The sequence below is a fragment of the Phaenicophaeus curvirostris genome, chromosome 13, assembly GCF_032191515.1.
Source record: "Phaenicophaeus curvirostris isolate KB17595 chromosome 13, BPBGC_Pcur_1.0, whole genome shotgun sequence".
In the NCBI taxonomy this organism is placed as follows: Eukaryota; Metazoa; Chordata; class Aves; order Cuculiformes; family Cuculidae; genus Phaenicophaeus; species Phaenicophaeus curvirostris.
Window position 1 is genome coordinate 9,563,572 of NC_091404.1, and position 21,392 is coordinate 9,584,963.

Sequence of the window (21,392 nt, forward strand, 5' to 3'; positions counted from 1 at the left end):
TATAAATTTCTAAAGGTTGAGTTCTGTAAGTATAGTTAGGCTAAGAAGTGTTTTCCCAGAACGTTACCCATGACTCATTGCCTGGTATAGGAATACCTATTAATGAGATTCTTTTCCCACTATATTCTGGCATGTGTGTACATATCCAGCAGTTTGTCTTATTTAAAATTCGTGAAATACCTTCTGTCAAAGAAAGGTGTATATTTAAATCCCACCGGGCTTCAGTTCCCCCATAAATTAATATAACCTGGAGAATCGCAATCTGGTAGGTCCAGCGAGGGTAGTAGTCCATGGTTTTGTTGGAGCTTTCTTTATCTTTGAGTAATGGATCCAAGCTGGTTGCTCTTTAATCTTCACCGCGGTGAACGTTGTCAGCAGCACTTGGTATGGTCCTTTCCACTTCTCTTCTAAAGGGTGTCCTGAAAAATTCTTTACATATATATAATCACCAGGTTCAAAGGCATGAAGCGGCTGATCTAATCCTCTTGCTCGAGTTCCTAAGACATTCTTATGAATTTTTGTTAACTGTTTTTGTAATGATTTCATGTATTCGTACAAATATCCTTCCCCTATCTGAGTTAATTCCTCACCCTTAAACTGAAACTGATATGGTCTTCCATATAATATTTCAAAAGGACTTAAATTTTCCTTCGTTCGGGGTTTAACTCGTATCCTGAGCAATGCTAATGGTAAGGCCTGTGGCCAGGTCAAATTCGCCTCCTGGCTAATTTTTGCTATCTGTTGCTTAATCATGTGATTCATCTTCTCTACTTGGCCACTTGCCTGAGGCCTATAAGGAGTGTGCAACTGCCAATCTATCTCTAATGCTTTCCCTACCTGTTGAACTATCTTAGCACAAAAATGTGGTCCTCTATCTGAGGATATAGTTGCTGGGATCCCGAAGCGGGGAATAATTTCACTTAGCAATATCCTGGTTACTTCTCTTGCCTTATTAGTCCTACAGGGGTATGCTTCCGGCCACCCTGAAAAGGTGTCTGTCAAAACCAAAAGATATCTGTACCCCCCTTTTCTTGGGAGTTCAGAGAAATCAATCTGCCACTGTTGCCCGGGATAATTCCCTTTGCCAATTGTTCCTAGTTTTAACCGGCTAGTTGTATCTGGGTTATTCCGTTGGCAGATTTCACATTGTTGTGTCACTTGCTTTACTGTAGTATATAAATTGCGTCCTATTATTCTTTTGGTTAATTCTTTGTATAATGCGTCTGCTCCCCAATGTGTCTTGGTATGTTCTGCCCTCACCAATGGCCACGTCATATTGAATGGTATTACAATCCGGCCATCTTCCAGCTGAACCCACCCTTCTGCTCCTTGCTTACCTTTTAAGTCTTCAATCAGTTTTAGATCCTCTTTTGAATATTTAGGTGGTTGCTCAAAATTCATTGGTTTACCGCCCGGTATCAAAGCACAAACCTGGGCTTCCTCTGCCACTCGCTTAGCCTCATTATCAGCCAATCGATTTCCCACCTCTGGATCTGTATTCCCCTTCTGGTGTCCTCGGCAATGCATAATGGCCACTTTCTCTGGTAGTTTAATCGATTGATTTCCAAAAATTGTAGGACTGTTTTTAAACCCTTGGGGTAATACAGTCCAGGTCAATTGTGTCTTTCTCCCTGATTCAGGATTTTCCCATTCAAAAGCAAATAGCTTCTGACTTTCTGAAGCCAGCGGTAGGCAGAAGAAGGCGTCTTTAAGATCCAACACGGTAAACCAATGTAACGTGTCTTTTAACTTGGTGAGTAACGTATATGGATTGGCCACTACAGGATAAATGTCCTCAACTATTTTGTTAATCGCTCTCAAATCTTGTACTAATCTGTAACTTTTCCCATCTGCCTTTTTGACTGGTAATATAGGCGTATTATATTCTGATTCGCATTCCGTCAGCAAATTATATTGTAGAAACCGATCAATTATTTCTTTGATTCCCTTCCTGTCTTCTAACTTCAAAGGGTATTGTTTAATTCTTACTGGCCTTGCTTCTGATTTTAGCTTAATTATTATGGGGCTAGCATTCTTAGCCCTTCCTGGCACTTCACTAGCCCATATTCCTGGATATACTGAATCTAAGACTTCTGTGGGTATTTCTAAATGATGCTGAGTCTGTAATAATGCCAAACTTAGAACTTCTACCAATTGTTGTTCTTGTACCTGAAATTTGACCTTTCCCTTTTGAAAAACAATCTTTGCCTCTAATTGTTCTAATAAATCTCGTCCTAATAATGGCTTCGGGGAATTCGGTAAATACAAAAACCTATGTATTCCAATTTGTTTTCCCAATCGATAGTTAAGTGGTTTCAAAAAATAAGCCTTTTCTGGTTGCCCAGTGGCCCCAATTACTGTTATAAAATCCTTATCTTTTGGCATTAGTCTTTGGTTTAGTACTGAGTATGAGGCTCCGGTGTCAATGAGAAAATCTACTTCTTTCTTCTCTTCCCCTAGCTCAATTTTAACCAGGGGATCTGCTAGGGTAGATTCCCCCGGTCCTCTTCATTGATCTGAACTTATTTGGGCTAATACAGGAGGTCTTTTGGTTAATTTGGGACATTTCCCTTTCCAATGTCCTATTTCTTTACAATAAGCACACTGGTTTGGTCGTAACGTTTGACGTGGTTCCCTTTGTCTATTCCCCTGTCCCCTGCCTCTTGGTCTTTCTAAGACTGCTACTGTTGCCTCCGCAATCATTTGTCCCATCCTCTGTTTACTCTGTTCTTCCCTATTCCTGTAAATTCTCCATGCTTCCTCCAGTAATTTTTCTAAGTCCCTAATATCAGGTTCTTTCAGTTTCTGAAGTTTTCGCCTGATGTCTTCTGAGGATTGTCTCAAAAACAAGGACACTAGCTGCTGCCTCCCCGTATCGGACACCGGATCTAAAGTAGTATATTTTCTCATTGCTGTCCTCAGCCTGTCGAGAAACTCAGTGGGGGTTTCTGCTAAATTTTGCTTGATTTCATACAGGTTTGACCAATTAACCGCCTTTGGTACGGCAGTCTCAATGCCTATTCTGATCCACTCTTGGTATCTTTTCAACAATCGATATTCTTGATCATTATTCGGATCCCAATTAGGATCGTCCCTAGGTACGTGGACTTCAACCGTACCTGGGAGGGTCCCAGCCGTAATCTGGATCTGGACTTGAGTGCGGGCACTCTTGATTATTAATTGTTTTTCAGTCTCCGTTAGTGCATCTAACATTAAATCTATATCTTTCCAGTCAGGGTCTTGATTCTTAATAATGAGTTCAAATCTCTTTGCTACCCCTTCGGGGTCATCCCGATATCCCTTTACGATCTCCCGCCAAGTATCCAGATCACTCATTGAAAAGGGGATTTTAATTCTGGTAGGTCCTGCTGTCCCCACTGCCTGCTGTAATGGGGCTTGAATTATTGGACCCACTTTGCTCCGAGTACGAGCTGTGATAGGGGAAAAGCTCGCACTACCAGGAGTATCATCGCTTACTCCTTCGCCTGAGTTCTCTGAATTTTCGTCCTCAACTGACTCTCCTGATGGGGTAGGGGGTCTAGGTCTGGGAGGGGTAGGAGGTCCAGGAGGGGTAGGGGGTCGAGGCGGGGAAACATAGTCCTCCAGTCTTTCTTCTACTTCCTTAAGTTTTATGCACCTTTGTCCTATGCTACAAGCCGAGCAACATCTCTTTAACTTGCTCCCATTTTTCTTATGCTCTTTTTCTATAGCTAACACTAAAGGGTCTTGGGGGGCTAAATTTATCCCGCATTCTTTCTGCCATTCTGGATGATTTCTTAGGGTAAAGAACATATCTGCATACATTACTTCATCCCATTTCCCTTCTCGCCGTAAAAACAACATTAATTGCAACAGGGTATTGTACTGCAGGGTCCCATTAAATGGCCATTTTTCGCCACTCTCTAATTTATATAATGGCCACCATTGATTACAATACTTAATCAGCGTTTTCTTATTCACATTCCCCCCCGGAACTCCTCCAACGTCTTTCCAATGTGCCAAAACACACCCCAACGGGCTCTTCTTCACAATTCCTCCACTCTGCCGTCCTCCCATTCTTATACTTTTATACTATACACCAAACAGGACACTTCTTACAACAACACAAAACACCCACAATCACTAAAATCACTCCTATGATAAGGACCCAATACCAATAAGTTTCCAAAACCATTAATCTTGTCTCTGAATTCGTTATCCAAACCTTTTTCTGAGCCAAAGCAAAACAAAACAAAACTAAGAACAAATATTATTTGAACAACCCGAAAACAAATACGATCGTATAACAAATGCTATCCCGCATAGATTAATTCTATGTCTTATGGAAAGCTACCCAAATGACCGGTCCCAAAACAAACATTAAAGAATACCTGTGCTGTTTTAGAGCGGATGGAGTCCTTGTCTGCTCCTGCAATGATCCGGGTGAGGCGAGGAGTCCCTCCGAGAAAATCTCGGGGGTACCCAAGGGAGTCCTGTTCTCAGCGGGTCTTGCAGCCGAGCAGAGAATGTCCCATCTGGGTCGCCAGATTGAGTCAAAGACAGACACGATCTAGCAGCAGGTATTCTTTATTGCAGCGCCAGGCACATGGGGGATCACTCCTCCGAACATGTGCATCGTAGCACAAATACTGTCTGCTTTTATCTAGCTCAAGTATACATATTCATTACTTTTTTCAGAACTCATTTACATATTCATGATTTTTCCAGGAAATCAGTTTACATTTTCAAATGTCCTTGCGCAGCCGCAGTCCTATCCCTCGGTGGTCTTCAGGGGTCTTCTGGTGGTCGAGCATAGTCTTCCTCACTTGTCCTTTCCTTGAACCTCTAGCTTTTGCGTCTGCGCAGTCAGCTCCTTAGCTCACGATCCTATGTGTTTTCCTTTTATGGTATACAAGTTATATAGCTGACCACAGTCCGTTTGCTGAGTATGCATTGTTCAGAGATAACAGGAAATTAGCACAGAACAAAGTACAAGGCCGAGCACACACAATTTCTACATTCGGCCTTCAGTGTATAGAATAACAGGATATAGTCTCTACATTTGGCCTTCAGTGTATAGAATAACAGGATATAGTTTCTACATTTGGCCTTCAGTGTATAGAATAACAGGATATCGGCACACACACTGAGTACATAGTGTCCAAGTACTAATGCAACTATTATATCTCTAAGTGGTCCCTCCATGTCAAATCCCTATATCACCTCCTTTCATACCAAATCAGTGCTGTGGGTGCCGTAGCTAATATATCTGCCAGTGTCATGAGTGTTTAGAATTACCGATGCTTTCCATGTCATCTCCATTGTCATTGAAGCAACGCGGTTTTATCTTGCGTTTCTAACTTTTGGCATAAAAGTGCCAGATAATTTGCCAGGTCTTTACAGCACTGGAGATTTTAGTACTTAGTGACCAACAAACTACCCCCATAGCAGCTTTGTGCTGTATGGGGATTAAAAGAGGAGCCCAGTATGGCTCACATAAAGATTGCGGTGGTGTACTTATTGATTCAAATGAAGTCAAAGTGAGGTCAGTTTTGTATGAACTGGAGGACACAGGTCAACCTAACCTGGGTTTACTTTTTTTTTTTTTTTTTGTACTGTGTATATTCATCAAGTATTTTAGGTAACATTTTCTTCATTAACTAAAATTAAACAGATCCAGGAACTAGTGAGATTTGATTTTTGTTTCCTTTAATGGCTTTTTCAAACACTGTCATTATGTGACTTCTTCATTGTTATTCGCTGGTGAAGGGGCTGGAGAGCAGGTCTTACGAGGAGAGGCTGGGAGAGCTGGGGGTGTTTAGCCTGGAGAAGAGGAGGCTGAGGGGAGACCTCATTGCTCTCTCCAACTCCCTGAGAGGAGGTTGTGGAGAGGAGGGAGCTGGGCTCTTCTCCCAAGTGACAGGGGACAGGACGAGAGGGAATGGCCTCAAGCTCCACCAGGGGAGGTTTAGGCTGGACATTAGCAAAAAATATTTCACAGAAAGGGTCATTGGGCACTGGCAGAGGCTGCCCAGGGAGGGGGTTGAGTCACCTTCCCTGGAGGTGTTTAAGGCACGGGTGGACGAGGTGCTGAGGGACATGGTTTAGTGTTTGATAGGAATGGCTGGACTCGATGATCCGGTGGGTCTTTTCCAATCTAGTGATTCTATGATTAACAAATGGGATGAAAGTCAAATACGACTCTGAGACAGCTACTCTAAATACCAAACCTGGATTTCCTTATTCCCCACCGTTATTTGCATGAGAAAGAAAACACTGTCAGAATGCCACGCTGCTCCCCTTCCCAGGGAGCTACTGCGGGAAGAGCCCGGACTCCGGACGTGGCTCCGAGCCGCAGGAGCCCCCGTCCCCGGTGGAGCTGCCCTAGCGGGCGGTCCGAGCCGGGGAGCGGGGCGGGTTAAAGGCCGTCAGCGTGTCCCGCCCCGGAGATGGCGGCGGGCAGCGCTGCCGCTGGGCCCCGCCCGTGGCTGTGGCTGTGGCTGCTGGGGTGGCTCGGCGCGGCGGGAGGTGCGGCGGCACCGGGGGTCAGGGGGGTGTGGGGGAAGCCGGGGCGGGCTGGCACCCGGAGTGCCGGCACGGAGGCGTTCTGAGACTCGCCCTGGAGTGCCGGACAGCGAGCGGCCTCTCTCGGGGCGGGCGGTGACCCCCGTCAGAGCGTGCAGCCGGGCGGGAGCCGGGGCAGGAGGGATTTCCCCCTCACAGGCACAGGGATAAAGCTTCCCAGAAATCTTATGCGTATTCTGTTGGTTTTCGAGGAGTAATTCTAATATTATGAACTTCGTAACAGTCAAAGCTTTTGTTTACAGGCCTTAGGAGGAACGGCTGAGAGAGCTGGGGGTGTTTAGCCTGGAGAAGAGGAGGCTGAGGGGAGACCTCATTGCTCTCTACAACTGCCTGAAGGGAGGTTGTGGAGAGGAGGGAGCTGGGCTCTTCTCCCAAGTGACAGGGGACAGGACAAGAGGGAATGGCCTCAAGCTCCACCAGGGGAGGTTTAGGCTGAACATTAGGAAAACATTTTTCACAGAAAGGGTCATTGGGCCCTGGCAGAGGCTGCCCAGGGAGGGGGTTGAGTCACCTTCCCTGGAGGTGTTTAAGGGGCGGGTGGATGAGGCACTGAGGGGCATGGTTTAGTGTTTGATAGGAATGGTTGGACTTGATGATCCAGTGGGTCTCTTCCAACCTGGTGATTCTATGATTCCATGATTCTAATTTGGAGCTTTGGCTCCAGCTCTGCCTGGCCTCGCGTTTGAGATGAGGAAGCCCTGCAAGCAGATCCCCCTCTTCAGCAGATAGCAAGCACCAGCCGATATCGTCTCCAAAGAAGTAGCAGTGTCTGGAAAACTCTGCTAAAGAAAACATACTGTCAGTGGGGAAATGCCATCTAACTTCGAAGGAGCGCAGTTAATTAGATGAAACTTTAGCTTAAATCAAAATATCCCCCTTGTTGTAACTGTAACCACTTGTATGGGAGCAGGGGCTGAGCTGCGCTGGAGGGTGTTGTTAAAATGAGATGCCTAACTTTAAAAAGCATTTTCTTATCTTTGTGGAGCAGGATTTCGTGGCATGACAGTCTCTGGGGTTCACCTGCAGCTGAAGTCCCCTCTCGGAGCTTGCAGGCAGTGGGGTTGAGTAGCAGCAGAGCTGTAGCTCCCCGTTGTTCCCCACCTCACCCCGTTGTTCCCCACCACCCCCTGGACTGTCCGAAGGCAGCTGGAAGAAGCAGGGAGACGGGAACTGATGCGAAAGCTGCTCTGGTTCTGTCTAGGGCAAATAAGAGCTCCTATGTGTTGAAGGAATTTATCCTCCTGTTGGCGTTCCTTCATAAAACTGTTAGATGTTCTTACTTACTATATTATTTTTGTCTTAAGTATACTTCAGGGTTGAAAAATGATATAAAATTGGTGTGACGTAGCCTCTACTGTATCTCAAGTTAATGTATTCCTAATTCTGTTTCTTCCTAGATGGCATGAATGTCTTGTTTATCGTCGTGGATGATCTGCGACCTGTTTTGGGCTGCTATGGAGATGAGATTGTGAAATCACCAAACATCGATCAACTCGCTTCTCAGAGTATGGTTTTCAGCAATGCATATGCACAGGTGAGACAAGGAACTTAATACAAATGTTTTCTCTATACAAAATAATTACGGGTTTTATCAGAGTAGGTGCTAGGCAGACTGTTGGAAAAAGCAAGAATTTATTAACCTTAAGTACTTCCAGTAGAAAGTAAATGGTTGGGTTGAACTGTACTGCATGAACCTATCTTTACTAAACTAAGAAAAATGTATGTCTGTGCTACTAGATGCATAACCAAAGCTTTTACTGCTTTGGAATTGCTTATTTGAGGACAAATTCTAGATAAATGTGTCTCTTGCTAAAAACTGGGAATTGATAGTCTTAATAAGGATGCTGTTTGTTCGAGATTGAAGTGCTAGGGAACATTTTCAGTGCAGTTCCTAAGCCCTCAGATGTTTTGCCCAGCTTACACCTAGGTCAGTTTGTACATGTGTTTTACTTCTTGTTCCAAATTGATTCTCTTTTCGGGTGTCTCTCTCCTCAGCAAGCTGTGTGTGCTCCCAGTAGAGTGTCGTTTCTTACTGGGCGCAGACCTGATACTACTCGACTGTATGATTTCTATTCCTACTGGAGAGTACATGCAGGAAACTATTCCACAATGCCCCAGTATTTCAAGGAGAATGGCTACATGACCCTATCTGTGGGGAAAGTTTTTCATCCTGGTATGGTTTCAATTGTCATCTACTTAATGTACGCGTGCTTAATGTTTGTATTCTTGCAAACAGACTTTACATATAAGTAAAAACTGTGTGATTCTTGCCTGTATTGGCAAGCTAAATCATAATCGTGAACCATATTGTTCAATAATTGTAAGTTGTCTTTAAGTCTTAATTTTAAATCTTAAGGTATTAGAGGTTTGTATATTGGATGACTCTTACCTAATGAATGTTTTCACATCTTGTTTAGGGATTGTGGGAATAAATGTGTAAAATTCTAAAAATATGTCTGGGAGTTAGGCATCCACTGAAGATTAAAGTAGTGGACAGTCTCATTGTCTTAATTATGCATATATATGTTTCATGTTTCAGGAGATATAGAATGTATGACTAATACTACAAATTAAATAGGAAAGTAGTTCAGTAGTTAAGAAGCAATAACACTGAGTTGAAAAATACTATAATACTAACTTTCTTCTTGGTAGTTCTGTACCCCCCAAACTAAACTGGTGTAGGCATGTGAACTTCCAATTGATAGTAGAGCTAATTAAAGATGTACATAAAGACTGGAATTAATCGTGGGGTTTAGTGGAGTTTTTGATGCTGTTCTCTGAAGTAAGGCTCTTCTAGAGGCCTTAGTCTCCCTCACCATTAAAAAGTACCTTTCAACAAAAAACACCTGTATTTAAGCTCCTCATGGTTCAGTGGACTACTAGAACATTTCTAATGTCTTTACCCTTTTCAGGGGTTTCATCCAATTACAGTGATGACTACCCGTACAGCTGGTCTGTTCCACCCTTTCATCCTTCAACTGAAAAGTATGAAAATGATAAGGTAAGGGTGATTTGTGGGGCCCTAACAAAGAAGGGTTTTCAGGATACAACTAAGCTCTTTGTGTCAAGCACAGGCTTTGTTCTGTGGGTTTTAAGACTGCAGCCTTGTGCAGGGATACTACTAACCAGTCCAGCATTCTGTTTCTTAGCCTTCCAGAAGAAGGTCTGACTCTTCAGTTGTGGATCATTTTAACTTGTGACCATCCTGCAGGTGTTTTAAATATTTCTATATTGGTATTTTGAAACTTAAGTTACTGGATATAAAGGGCTTGCAAGAAAGAGTGTTCTAGGTCACAAATCTCTATCTGAAAAGTGCAGTTGTCAACTTCCATACTAAACTTGCTCTGCTTAGTAAGTGACAAAACATTGTCCATAGGCTTGGTGAACTTAAATCAACTTAATAAAGAGCTCTATGCTGAGTGGGTGGAAGTCATAATTAAAATGATCTTTAAATGATCTGAAACTTTGCCGTCTGATTCAGTTTTCTAGAAAAGTTTGTTGTTCTTAAGTGTCAAAAGATTCTGTTCTACATATATGCAAACATTGTAATATGTCATGTCTTGAAGTCTATACACTGCAAACCTAGGAGCCCCAACCATGAGGCTACAGACAGCCTTGGCTATGCTTTGTTCTTGCATTTGCTGCTGAAAAAAACTGGTTTTAACAACGCTATTTGTATCTGTGGCATATTTTTTTTTTATTTAACAATTCTACCAAACATCCTGCTGAGGCCACCTTTTGCTGGTAACCATTTAGTCTAATTTATCTTTCTTTGCTGATTGTACATCAGCCACTGGTGGCATTTACTCAGAAACTAAGTCAATTTCCAGGCAGCTTTCTCTAAGCTCTTGGGATCAGAAAGATTGAAAGTGCGTGTAGATCGTGTAACTATTTTCTGCCTTATTGCCAATAGGTTGGAGATTCTATTCATCATAGAAACTGTGTGTTTTCTCATATGACTACATTTAATTTTCTGTCCAGCTTTAGAGAGGATTCTGCTTTTCCATAGATGTGGAAGTTGTATTCTTCAGCTCCTGAAACTAACTGTCTGCTTGGTTGTTAACGCACCTGGCACCTTTTGTGTTCACAGAAACTGTGAAATTCCTTTTTGTATGCAGTCTACAATCTTTTGCTGGTAGAAGGATTTATAAACAAATTGGTCTGAAAAGTACAGAAGTTACTTTTTTTTTTTTTTTTAAGACTTGTAGGGGAAAAGATGGAAAACTTTATGCTAACTTGGTGTGCCCAGTGGACGTGACAGAAATGCCCAGTGGTACTCTGCCTGATATGCAGAGCACTGAAGAGGCCATACACTTACTGAATGTTTTGAAAACGAAAAAGCAGAAATTCTTCCTGGCTGTTGGTTACCATAAACCACATATCCCACTGAGGTACCCACAGGTAAGAAAACTGAAGCCTGCGGGGAAACATACAAGCTTTGCTTTTATTTTTCAAAGCTTTTTCTGCAGAAGCTTTATTGCTATTGTTTCTGGAAAGCAAACTGAAAACCAGCCTTGATTTGGTTTAACTTTAGCAGTTGCCTGTGCATTTCAGAATGTTTAATGTGAATGAATTGTGACCATGCAGCTAGAAGCCAAGCTCCTACCACCGTAACAGTGACTGCTGTTGTGTGGCGGTAACATTTGGCTTGATAGAGTGTGACATAATGAGGCCTTACAAGATCCTGTACTCCATTCCCTGTTCAAGTTGGCGGCAAAACTCTGCTCAAAACTCTTACTCATTTCAGAGGAGGTGGTGCTGGACCTTTAGTTTCAGTATTACTTTGTGATACTGGAGGCTAGTTTTGGGTACTTACTAACTCAGTGTTTTTTCAGGAATTGATTTGGGCTGACTTGCAGTGTTGCTACCTTTTATGCTCTGGGGAAGCGGGAATGAACTGTAAGAATATCAAAGGATCATGCAAGGGGAAATGGTTGCAGCTGTACAACACGAAGTTTAAAATAGACCTTTGAAGTGGGGCAATCTTCATCTGTGTTTGTATTGTAAAGGAATTTCTCAAGTTGTACCCGTTGGAAAACATCACATTAGCCCCAGATCCCTGGGTGCCAGAGAAACTGCCTTCTGTGGCATACAACCCCTGGATGGATGTCAGACAGAGGGACGATGTGAAAGCATTAAATGTTAGTTTCCCTTATGGACCACTTCCGGATGACTTCCAGGTAAGCCATTGATATAGTGCACTGACGTCAAACTGCCTTAACTTGTCAAATACAAAGGAGTGGTCTGCTGCTCTTAGATGTTCCCAGATATTCAGTAACTGACAGTTTGCAAATACTATGAATTCCCTACCTTGCATGCTGTTCATGTCTAGGCAAACCTTCGCTGTAACTGCAGTCAGGCCAGGGGGTGCAGGGAGGAAGAGATCAGTCATCAGCTAGTGGTAGTAGTATGTGCTCCTGGTATAAGGGAATGTGTGTAGCAGTTACCAGTGATTCTCATTGTCTGACTCTGTTCATCTGCTTCAATCCATTCAGTATCTCTTCTTTGCAAGATTTGTCTTGACTTTCCAGTGCTTGTGTCAAAATAAGGTGCACTGGCTGGACCCTGAGAGCAGCAGAACTGATTGGTTTGCAACGTCTTACTTGAAAGAACTTCTGGCAGATAGAATTTTCTAACTGCCCCCTCCCTGTTTACTTTCTCTGGGACATTAATGAGGCTACAGACACTTGAAAAAAAAAAGCTTTACAAGTAAAATCCTCCATTTCCTTTACTTATGCAGCCACCCCCTGATGCTCCTGTCTGTGTGTCTGGGGAAAAATTAACTTTTCCCTCCACCGTATCTCCTCTGTTTTCTTAACTTGCAGCGGCAGATTCGTCAGAGCTATTATGCAGCAGTTTCTTACCTGGATACACAAGTTGGCCTGCTCTTGAATGCTTTGGATGATGTAGGACTCTCAAATAGCACAATAGTAGTTTTTACTGCTGATCACGGTAAGCATTTAAGTCTTTCTCCAGCTCACTGTTAATAACGTAATTGTGCAACTCTGTGCTAGCATAGTAATCAAGTGTGTGTTTATATAATGTACAGCAGAGCTACCACACCTTGTATATCTGGCTGTTCCATCTCTAATTAAATGGACTGACACAGGCTTCTGTGTCTGCACAGTTCTGTCCCCCTGCAGGCACCTCTCTTTAATCAGGCTCAGGGTTTGCTAGTGAGTGGTGAGGCTGTCTGCCAGGACGCTGGGCTGAGCTTTGCTCTGTTTCCACCTCCTACCCAAGGAGTGACTCTTGCTGGGAACAGTGCTGTGAAAGGCTAGCGACCGCTCCTCCCCCCTTATAATTTGTAAAAAGCCATCTGGTACAGTAGGTGACAGGCTTTCTCGTTAACTGCTGAAATGTGTTTTGTACTTCTCGGTGCTATCAGTTTAGATGCTCTGCAAGCAGCAATATGGCTTCCCCCCATAACTGAGGTCTTCCACACTCTGGATCCTCGTGGTGAAAAAATGAATTGGAGTAATGGGACAAATACCACAAGCATTTCATGTTTGTTTCAATACTCTAATATTAATTAAAATAACTCCCCTTGATCCCTTTAACTTGGGGGTGGCTTAGCTGACTGAAGACAGTTAGGATATGGCTTAACTAAATCAATTTAAAGTCACATATTTAGTTAATTTGGCTTGACTTCTGTGAGCACGTGTGTATAAACAAGCCCTTATGAGCTGTGGAACAATAGGTTTAATGCTTCTGGTAGTGAAGTGACTCTAGATTTTCCTTCTGACTTGCCACTTTGACTTGGACTTTGTGTTCTAAAATTAATTCCTCTTTTCCTTGCTGTGGTTAACTGTAAATAGTTTGTGTTTCTGGTACCATGGCTAGCAAAGGGATCAAAAAAATTGTGTTAACATAGCTGTCGTAGAATTCCTTTGTCTTCCCCCAAAGTGAAGTTGGCAACAGATCTGCCTGTTGGCATCTCTTCTGAGAGGAAGAGGAGAGCTAAAGAGGTTTAATCTCTATTGCTTCCTCAGGGGTAACATCTTGATATGGCAGTCTGGCATAGCTAGCAGCCTTGGCTCCAAGGGATGCTCAGTTACAGTGTTAACAGGAGTATTGGAGAGCTGGCAGCTGCCCAGAACTTGAATGAGTGCTTTGTGGAATTGATCTGGAGACTTGTAGGCACTGTGACACACCCCAGTTCTTATTTTCTGCTGTTTTAATGCTAATTCTAACCTAAAGTAGGGGAAAAAAGGAAAGGTGTAATTATTTCCCTAATAAGAGTATCAACTTGCAAGATTTAGGTGGCTGTTGAAATAGCTTTCATGTTAGAGGAATATTTCGTTATATTTAAACACAGATTGTTATTTGCCTTTTAATATAACCTTGATAACAAACTAGTGGCCTCAACAGCCAGAGCCAATTTACAGTAAAAAAAAAAAGGCTACTAAATTACAACCTAGTATCTGCTCTGAAATCTGCTTTTTGTCATCTAGGATGGTCCCTGGGAGAACATGGTGAATGGGCAAAATACAGCAATTTTGATGTTGCTACCCGTGTGCCACTGATGTTTTATGTACCAGGAGTGACAACTTCCTCTGTTAGTGAAAGGGAGAGGATCTTCCCTTACCTTGACCCCTTTGGCCCTGGTTTAGGCTTGGTACCTCAAGGTAAGTTTCCAGCATTTTTTTTGTTTGCAGTGCATATATGTAAAGAAGCAGTGACGTAACGCTACTTTACCTACAGCTTGAGTCAGTGTCATTGACTCTGCTTCTTGTACTGATGAGGAACAAGATGGGGAAGGGACTCCTTGGACACAAACTTCTGCTTTGGTTAGATCTGCTTTAGTAGAAACAGCTAGATGTCTGCATTAACACAGCAGGCAATTTATTTTTATGTGGTTTAGGTATCTAAAAGGATAGTTGACTGACCTTTTGTAGTGGTGACTGCTGTCTTTCCAACAGCAATTAGTAAACATTCTCTGTGTAGCATCTGTACTTCAAATGGTGGCATTGAAAACTGTTTGGATGGAGGCACTCTCATGTCACTATATTGCCACTAGAACTTGCTTTATCTTTCTGAAGAGTTTTTGTTTGAAGAAATTAATATTATTGTCTTGAAGGCTGCACATCTGACAAACATAAGAGCAAAAATTTTCGTGTTAAAAGTTCATCATTCATCATATATGCATAGGCCAGTATCTTCAGAGCTAACTGCCACCCCTTAATTACCTCGAGTTTGTTACCCCACAAATCCGAACAAAGCACGTTCAATATAACACCAACTTAATTATCAGAATAAGTTTCTTAAATGTTCTACCAATGTCTGTCAAAGTGTCGTGTTCCATAACTTGTATGTTGATGTTTCTTCTAGGGCAAAGCAAAAAAGTGGTTGAGCTTGTGTCTCTGTTTCCAACACTTGCTGAACTTGCTGGCCTGCAAATTCCTCCTGTGTGCCCAGAGAGTTCATTTCATGTTGCCCTGTGCACTGAGGGGACAAGTATTGTCCACTACTTCGATGCCTCCAGAGAGAAGGTGGAGGAAGAGAAGGATGGGTGCAATGACACTTACAGGTGTTTTAATGAAGAACCTGTTGCTTTCAGCCAATATCCTCGGCCTGCAGATGCTCCTCAATGGAATTCTGACAAGCCAAAGCTGAAGGACATCAGAATAATGGGCTATTCCATGCGTACAATTGACTACAGGTATACTGTATGGGTTGGGTTTAATCCTAACAACTTCAGTGCTGACTTTGAGGATGTCCATGCAGGAGAATTGTACATAATGGAGACTGATCCAAACCAGGATTATAACATCTATAGCAATACCTCACATGGTAATTTGCTCAAAAAAATTCTTGCCTTCCTGAAGCACTAGGATTCAGAAACTTCTTCGTGTGCATTCTTGCAACTGAAGAGACAGTTCCCTTTTTTTGTATAAAACCTTCCTGTTGTACACAAAACACTTGGATTGAATTAAAATTCTGTTTGTATCAAAACATTAGCTATTGCTTTTGTCTCATCGTAGCTGTTGTTATACTGAAGGAGTCAGAGTGAAACACAGTTGTGTTTTCAAACACAGGCTCACAACACTTCTAAAAAGGCCACGCAAGGGTACACAGGGCCATACTTTGAATCATCTCTATGGTCTTCTGTTCTGTGCTAAAACTGCTGTTGTGAAAGGTGGAAAAAGAGGAACTTCTGTGTTTGAAAGGCTGTGCAGAGAATGTGTGTAAGTAAACAGGTTCTGCCCACTTTATCTAGGAGACTTGGGGCTAGAGTGGTCAAGGAGACATTTGATAGTGATGAGGTACTGAGGCTTTTGCTGTCATCAGCCTTACCTCTCACTACAGCTAAAAGAGAAACTTTGTGTTTCATTCAAAATTTAATTATTTTAAATAAAAGCTTTAATTTGGAGATTCACACTTCTTATCATACAGGAGGGAATCTTATTTATTTATTTATATATATGAAGTTAGTGCTTTCATCGCTGAAGCACTAAATAAGAGGTTAAGGTAACACCATTATGCTCCTCTGTGTTTTTTCATGAGGATTTGTTCAATGAGGCCTCACAAGTAAAGAGAGGTGGAAGCCTTTTAGCTGTTGTATCTTGCTAGTTGCTATAGCTGCTGAACTGCTCAGTGCACTTAAGGGTTGCCATGTCCAGTGAAACTTGGATCTTCACGTGCTTAGGTGCTAGATGAGGGTTGGCAGTCTTGGTGTTGGACTATGATACTTAAAACTTTCGCATTTAGTTTCACATTTTCATAGTGTGGCATTTAGCAACATAGGATGGGGAACATCAATTGTCCGAAGATATGCTGGTAAGTAGATTTCCATATGGCCAAGTACATTAAGGTAAATATGTTTGGGAGCTTGTATCTGAGAAAAATGTTTTGGCTGAGTGTATAAGTGCTTTGCGTACCTTATGCTCACAGCCACGAGGTACTCTGTGCTCTAGTGTGATGGCATTAATTTGTGTTGTGTTCTCTCAGCCTGCTGGATCACTGCAATTCCATCTTGGGATCCTCCATGGCTCTTAGAATATGTATCTTAATAGATAAGAGATTGTTCAGACAGTCTTAACTCTTGCTACCATCCTCAAAGTGCTCCAATTCCTACCAGAAGAAAAAGTCAGCCATAACTTATCTTCCTCAGATAAATTGACTTTAATATCCTAGAGAAGCCACAGACATAACTTTATTTCATGAAAATCCATGTGGCAGTCTTATTTCTAATTAATGTAGAGATACCTACCATGAATCTGATTCTCTGTTAGAAGACAGTGGTTATTTACTGCCTTAAACTAAATTAGAAGAGTATATTTCTTATGAACTTGTTATTTGTTTTACTCAGCCCAAGATGCCATGTGTTCTGCAACATTATTATTCATGATGAAAACATATTTTTCCCTCACTTATGCATGTATGCCTAGATCCTCAGCTGGTGTGAAATGCTGCAGTTGTATCAGCTATACCGATTTTACACTGGTTGAAGGTGTGTTTTATTGAGAATGGTGCCAGGCAGAGATTTGGAGTCTAATGCTAAAGCTAATTATATCTCTGACACACTTTCCTTCAAAAGAAAATCAAATATTGGGAAAGTTCTTTTGGGGGGATGTATTGAAGTGTTAAGGATTAATCTAAGTCTCTGCTAGGCTAGGTCAGTAGTACAGTGTACAATTAAAATTGATCTGGCGAATGGTGATTATCTTAGACTTAGCTACCTGAGCTGTGCATTTTGTTCTGCAAAACACTTGTATAAAACCCCAAGTTTTTGGGGTGACTTTAAAATCATAGTATCTAGATAAATGACTTTGTTTTCATGCAAATAAATTCCTTTCTTGTGCATACTCTGTAAGCCTCCCATCACTTCAGGCAATTTGGTTTTTCAAGTGGAGATAAAAGTCCTAGTGCTAGATGATGAGTATTTTTTTCCTCAAGTCATTCTCTATATTAGAAGGGAAAAGCTACCCTTGACCTTTCTTAATCAAAATCCAGTAATCTTTTGGGGAGACGTGAACCAGAATGGTCTTTGACAGCTGGTGAATCAAGACTGGTATCTACGTGCTCAGGGAAGGGACCTTCTGGAATAAGCGTGAGCTGCTGAGCAGGCTGTGTCCATCTTGCAAGCTGCTTCTTTCTGCACACTGCTGCGTTGAGGCATAACGCTTCTGAGAATGACCAAGGCATAGCAGTGAAAAAGAACTTTGCTCTTGCAAGTGCTATGCGAGTTAGGTTTTTTTATGACATAGTTTAAGTGAAATGCGAAATCAGCTGACAGAAAGGGAGAAGGCACTTTTTTTTTTCCAAACGAACCAGAATATTGCTTCTAGACATAAAGAAGAATTTCTTCACAATGAGAGTGGTGAGGTACTGGAACAGGTTGCCCAGGGAAGTTGTTGCTGCCCCATCCCTGGAGGTGTTCAAGGCCAAGTTGGATGGGCCTTGGGCAGCCTGATCCAGTGGGAGGTGTCCCTGCCCATGGCAGGGGGGCTGGAACTGGATGTCCCTTCCAAACCAAACCATTCTACAATTCCCCTGTAGAGCCTGAGCCCTGGGCTTTGCTAGCCTGAGCAGCCTCCGCTGAAGAACAAAAGAGCTTAACGGGAGCAATAAAAGTAAAGTGCTCTTGTTCTCTCTAGAGGATAGAGGATGCAAGCCAAGCATCAGGAAATAAATGAGATGCCAGTGCTAACGCTAGTTCTCAGGGTGGCACCAGAACAGCTGGAAGAACAGCATGATGCTGCATCAGCAGGAATTGTTACCTGTGGTATATGTATGGAGAGATTCCACCGGGGACCCAGAGTAGCCGTCGTAAGCACTTGGCACAAAGCAGAGTCAATAAACTGGCCTCTGTTAATAAGCTAATCTACAGCAGCGATTAAGCAATGGAATTAATATTTTGGTTCCTAAACAGCTGTGCATCAGTCAATCATAACTCATGACATTCTTTCTAATGTATAGATGTGCAACATCCTATAATCAAAGTTTTTAAAGAAAACTGAAAAAATACACCATGTACAAAGCAGAAGCAATAAGAATCTTTAGAAAATGGAGATGGCAGTGTATTTGGGTGTGCTCTGTAACACTCTCCTCGAATGTTGACAGCCTGCTGTTTGCAAAGGAAAGATTTGGATCTAATTTCAGGCATGCTGTGCACACTGGAGTGTATGGAAATGCCGTAGCTGCATATTGTGCTGTGCAACAGATTGGAGTCCCCCGACTTTGGCCCGTGCTCTCTGCTTGCTGGAGGGAAATGGGATGCATTTTGAATTAATAGCTGGGATTTTTTTGTGAGTTGCAAATGATTCTGTGTGGTGAGAGAGGCAAAAGCAGCTGAATATCCCAGTTATTGGTCAGATGTTACCTAATTAATCACTGTTGCACATTAATGAGGTATTAGTGACTTGCTGTTCTGTTGTATTGGTCAAGTGGAGTCCCCTGCTGGAATGAATGTTCCACAGCATGAGGGATGAGATACAGGCATGATGCTTCTGTCCGAGTTGTTCCTTCATTCTTGGTGCTAATGTGTATTTTCTCTGATAGGCAGCAGTATCACTGTTGGCAAAGTGGCCAAAATGTCATGGTCAACACCAAGCCTTTGCAGGGCCCTGTGCTTAGCTTAGACTTCAGACCTTTAGTATAGAAAGAGTATCAAATTATATTTGGGAAGTATGTAGTGATTGCAGTTGAAATCCTTCACTGATTTTTTTTTTTTTCTCTCTAGTGGTTACTTAGTGTTCAAATGTGAAATGCTACATAAAGAATGAAATTACCCTCTTGGTAACTAGGTTTTTCAGCACTATACAGTTTTTTAGGCTATAGACCTTCTTGCTCTTCACATCAGAAACTCCCAGCCAAGTTAAGATGACATTGTGTCAAAACTTCTTATGCCTCTGTGTTTGACTTCCTAGCTAATGAAAATTTTCTTCAGATCTGTATGGGTGGATCTTGACTCCAATGTTCTCTGCTTATATGCATGGATCTCCTTTTAAAGTCTGTGGGAATTCGGCTTATGAAAGAAGATAGACTACCAATGTCAAGATCCACCATACGAAGCAGCAAAAAGAGCCTTTTGCCCTCTGTCTTTAACACTTGGCATAATGCTGAGGAGTAGTAGAACATTTTTATCCAGCAGTGTGTGAAGGCTCCAACTATAATGGAGCTTTGAGTGAGCACAAGGAGATAGCAAAGTCTGTGATATTTCTATAGGTGCAGTTGGACATGGAGCGGGGCTGATGCACTGAAGAAGCAGAGAGGAAGGGAACAGTAAGATGTAAAGAACAGTAAAATTGGATATGAAGTCATGATCTGAAAGATTAGGATCCAGCAAAGAGGTAGAAAGAACAAATCTAAAGAGAGCAAGACTGGAAAGGGAATATTTGATATCTCTGGATTTAGACACTGCAGACACTGAGTGGTACTCAGGTCTTCCTCTTTCTGCTCTAATTGATTTCTGTGTTTTGGGTATAAAATGGGTGAGCTTTGTACTTGTCGTGACTGACTGCACAAGTTCTTTGTTTTCTGGAGCATTTTCAAAAACCTACCCCTGGAATGTGTGTTGTGATTTTGTCCTGGATATACTCAGTTTGTCATTATACATGTATTCAAAACCCTTGGTCTTTTCTTTTAGTCCTGATGCCATAGTAGAATCAAAGTCCATAATTTTTAGTACATTACAGACTTGTGCTTAAGATTCCTAGTTTACTCCTTACTGTGTAACTGAAGAGCAGTTCCCCCTAAGTTACATATTCCTAATTGTTTAAACATGCTGCAACCTGCTGAAGCTGCTTGGTGAGGTAGATACAAGTGCAGTCATACTCTGGTCATGCTTCAGGGCTATACTGGGCTGCACGTGTAGCTGCAAATAAGAAAAGTATTGCTTATGCATCCTTTGTAGAGATTATAAGAGCTGCTTCAGCATCATCTGACTGCAGTCTTATTTTGTCAGGAAAATGTTTATTTGATTAAATCAAACTGTCTTATGTAGAGATATTGCTTTGGTGACAGTTTTATTGAAAAGTTTTGCTTTGATAAGATCAGGGACCTTCACTTCGATTTTATTTCAATTTTTATTATATTGCATAATTTTGACATAATATAATAGGGTATTATAACAAATGAGAATGCAATTACTTTGTGAAAATAATAAAGTCAAACAAAAAAACTTTGACTTCAGAAGGCAAGTTTTCACCTTTGTTGAAATGAAATAGCTCATTTCACAAGTGTCAATTCAAGTTTTTAAACCAGATTTTTTTGTAAATTTTGTGTTGCGGGAAAACCTCAAAATGTTGGCAACAAGGAAGTGGTCTAAATATCTCAATTCATGCAGCTTCTTATGGTATTAAATTATAATCTGGCTCTATGAATAATTATTCCCATTAGCAGAGTGTAGATAGCTGTAGTTGGGTTTAGGCTGTTTCAGTTTGGAACGATCCAGAGAGACCGTGGTGTCTGTGCTCCAGAAGGATGAGAGGGGGCAGTCAGAGAAGGCTGCTGCTCCCTTACAGGTCGAGGACTCCAGCCCACAGAACTGAAATTTTTACTCAAGGTCACACAAGAACTGTGCGCTGACATGGATCTAAAACTATATTAATTCCACATCTGGTGTTTTAACCCAAGGCTGTTCCAGCTTTTCCAAAGCTTTCTGAATGTGGTTTACAGATGACACAAAGTAGTTGGAGATGAGGAGACGCTGCCATGAAGAACAGGGGCCCAACTGGAAAAAGCTAGTGGTAATTCCTCTCTGAAAAAGAGAGCAGCAGCTCTTTGTTCCATTTCCCTTGGTACCTCCCCTTCCACCAAACTCTGTTGTCCTGCTTCACAGGCTCACCCTGTCCTGCTGTCAGTAGGACACCGCTCCCTGTCCT

At 42.1% G+C, this 21,392-nt stretch overlaps 2 protein-coding genes across 2 annotated transcripts; one reads left to right on the forward strand and one right to left on the reverse strand.

The window, feature by feature from the left end:
- Positions 1-68: 68 nt before the first annotated feature.
- On the reverse strand, positions 69-2,385 carry LOC138726335 (protein NYNRIN-like). Its single transcript, XM_069868013.1, has one exon. The coding sequence runs from the start codon at positions 2,383-2,385 to the stop codon at positions 238-240; it is 2,148 nt and encodes a 715-aa protein (XP_069724114.1). The 3' UTR covers positions 69-237.
- Positions 2,386-6,434: 4,049 nt separating this feature from the next.
- IDS (iduronate 2-sulfatase) lies at positions 6,435-15,638 on the forward strand. The gene is made up of 9 exons (XM_069867621.1): positions 6,435-6,507; positions 7,962-8,098; positions 8,560-8,737; positions 9,477-9,565; positions 10,765-10,965; positions 11,574-11,744; positions 12,390-12,516; positions 14,019-14,192; positions 14,896-15,638. Exons 2-9 carry the CDS (start codon positions 7,967-7,969, stop codon positions 15,396-15,398), a joined length of 1,575 nt encoding a protein of 524 aa, XP_069723722.1. The 5' UTR covers positions 6,435-6,507; positions 7,962-7,966; the 3' UTR covers positions 15,399-15,638.
- The last annotated feature ends 5,754 nt before the right edge of the window (positions 15,639-21,392 follow it).

Excerpts from the sequence above, each read along its gene's own strand:
- IDS (XM_069867621.1), top strand. The coding sequence starts at position 7,967 with ATGAATGTCTTGTTTATCGTCGTGGATGATCTGCGACCTGTTTTGGGC. Across the intron at positions 10,966-11,573 it reads TCCCACTGAGGTACCCACAG|GAATTTCTCAAGTTGTACCC; the intron begins GTAAGAAAACTG and ends TGTATTGTAAAG. Across the intron at positions 14,193-14,895 it reads TTTAGGCTTGGTACCTCAAG|GGCAAAGCAAAAAAGTGGTT; the intron begins GTAAGTTTCCAG and ends TGTTTCTTCTAG.
- LOC138726335 (XM_069868013.1), bottom strand. The coding sequence starts at position 2,385 with ATGCCAAAAGATAAGGATTTTATAACAGTAATTGGGGCCACTGGGCAA.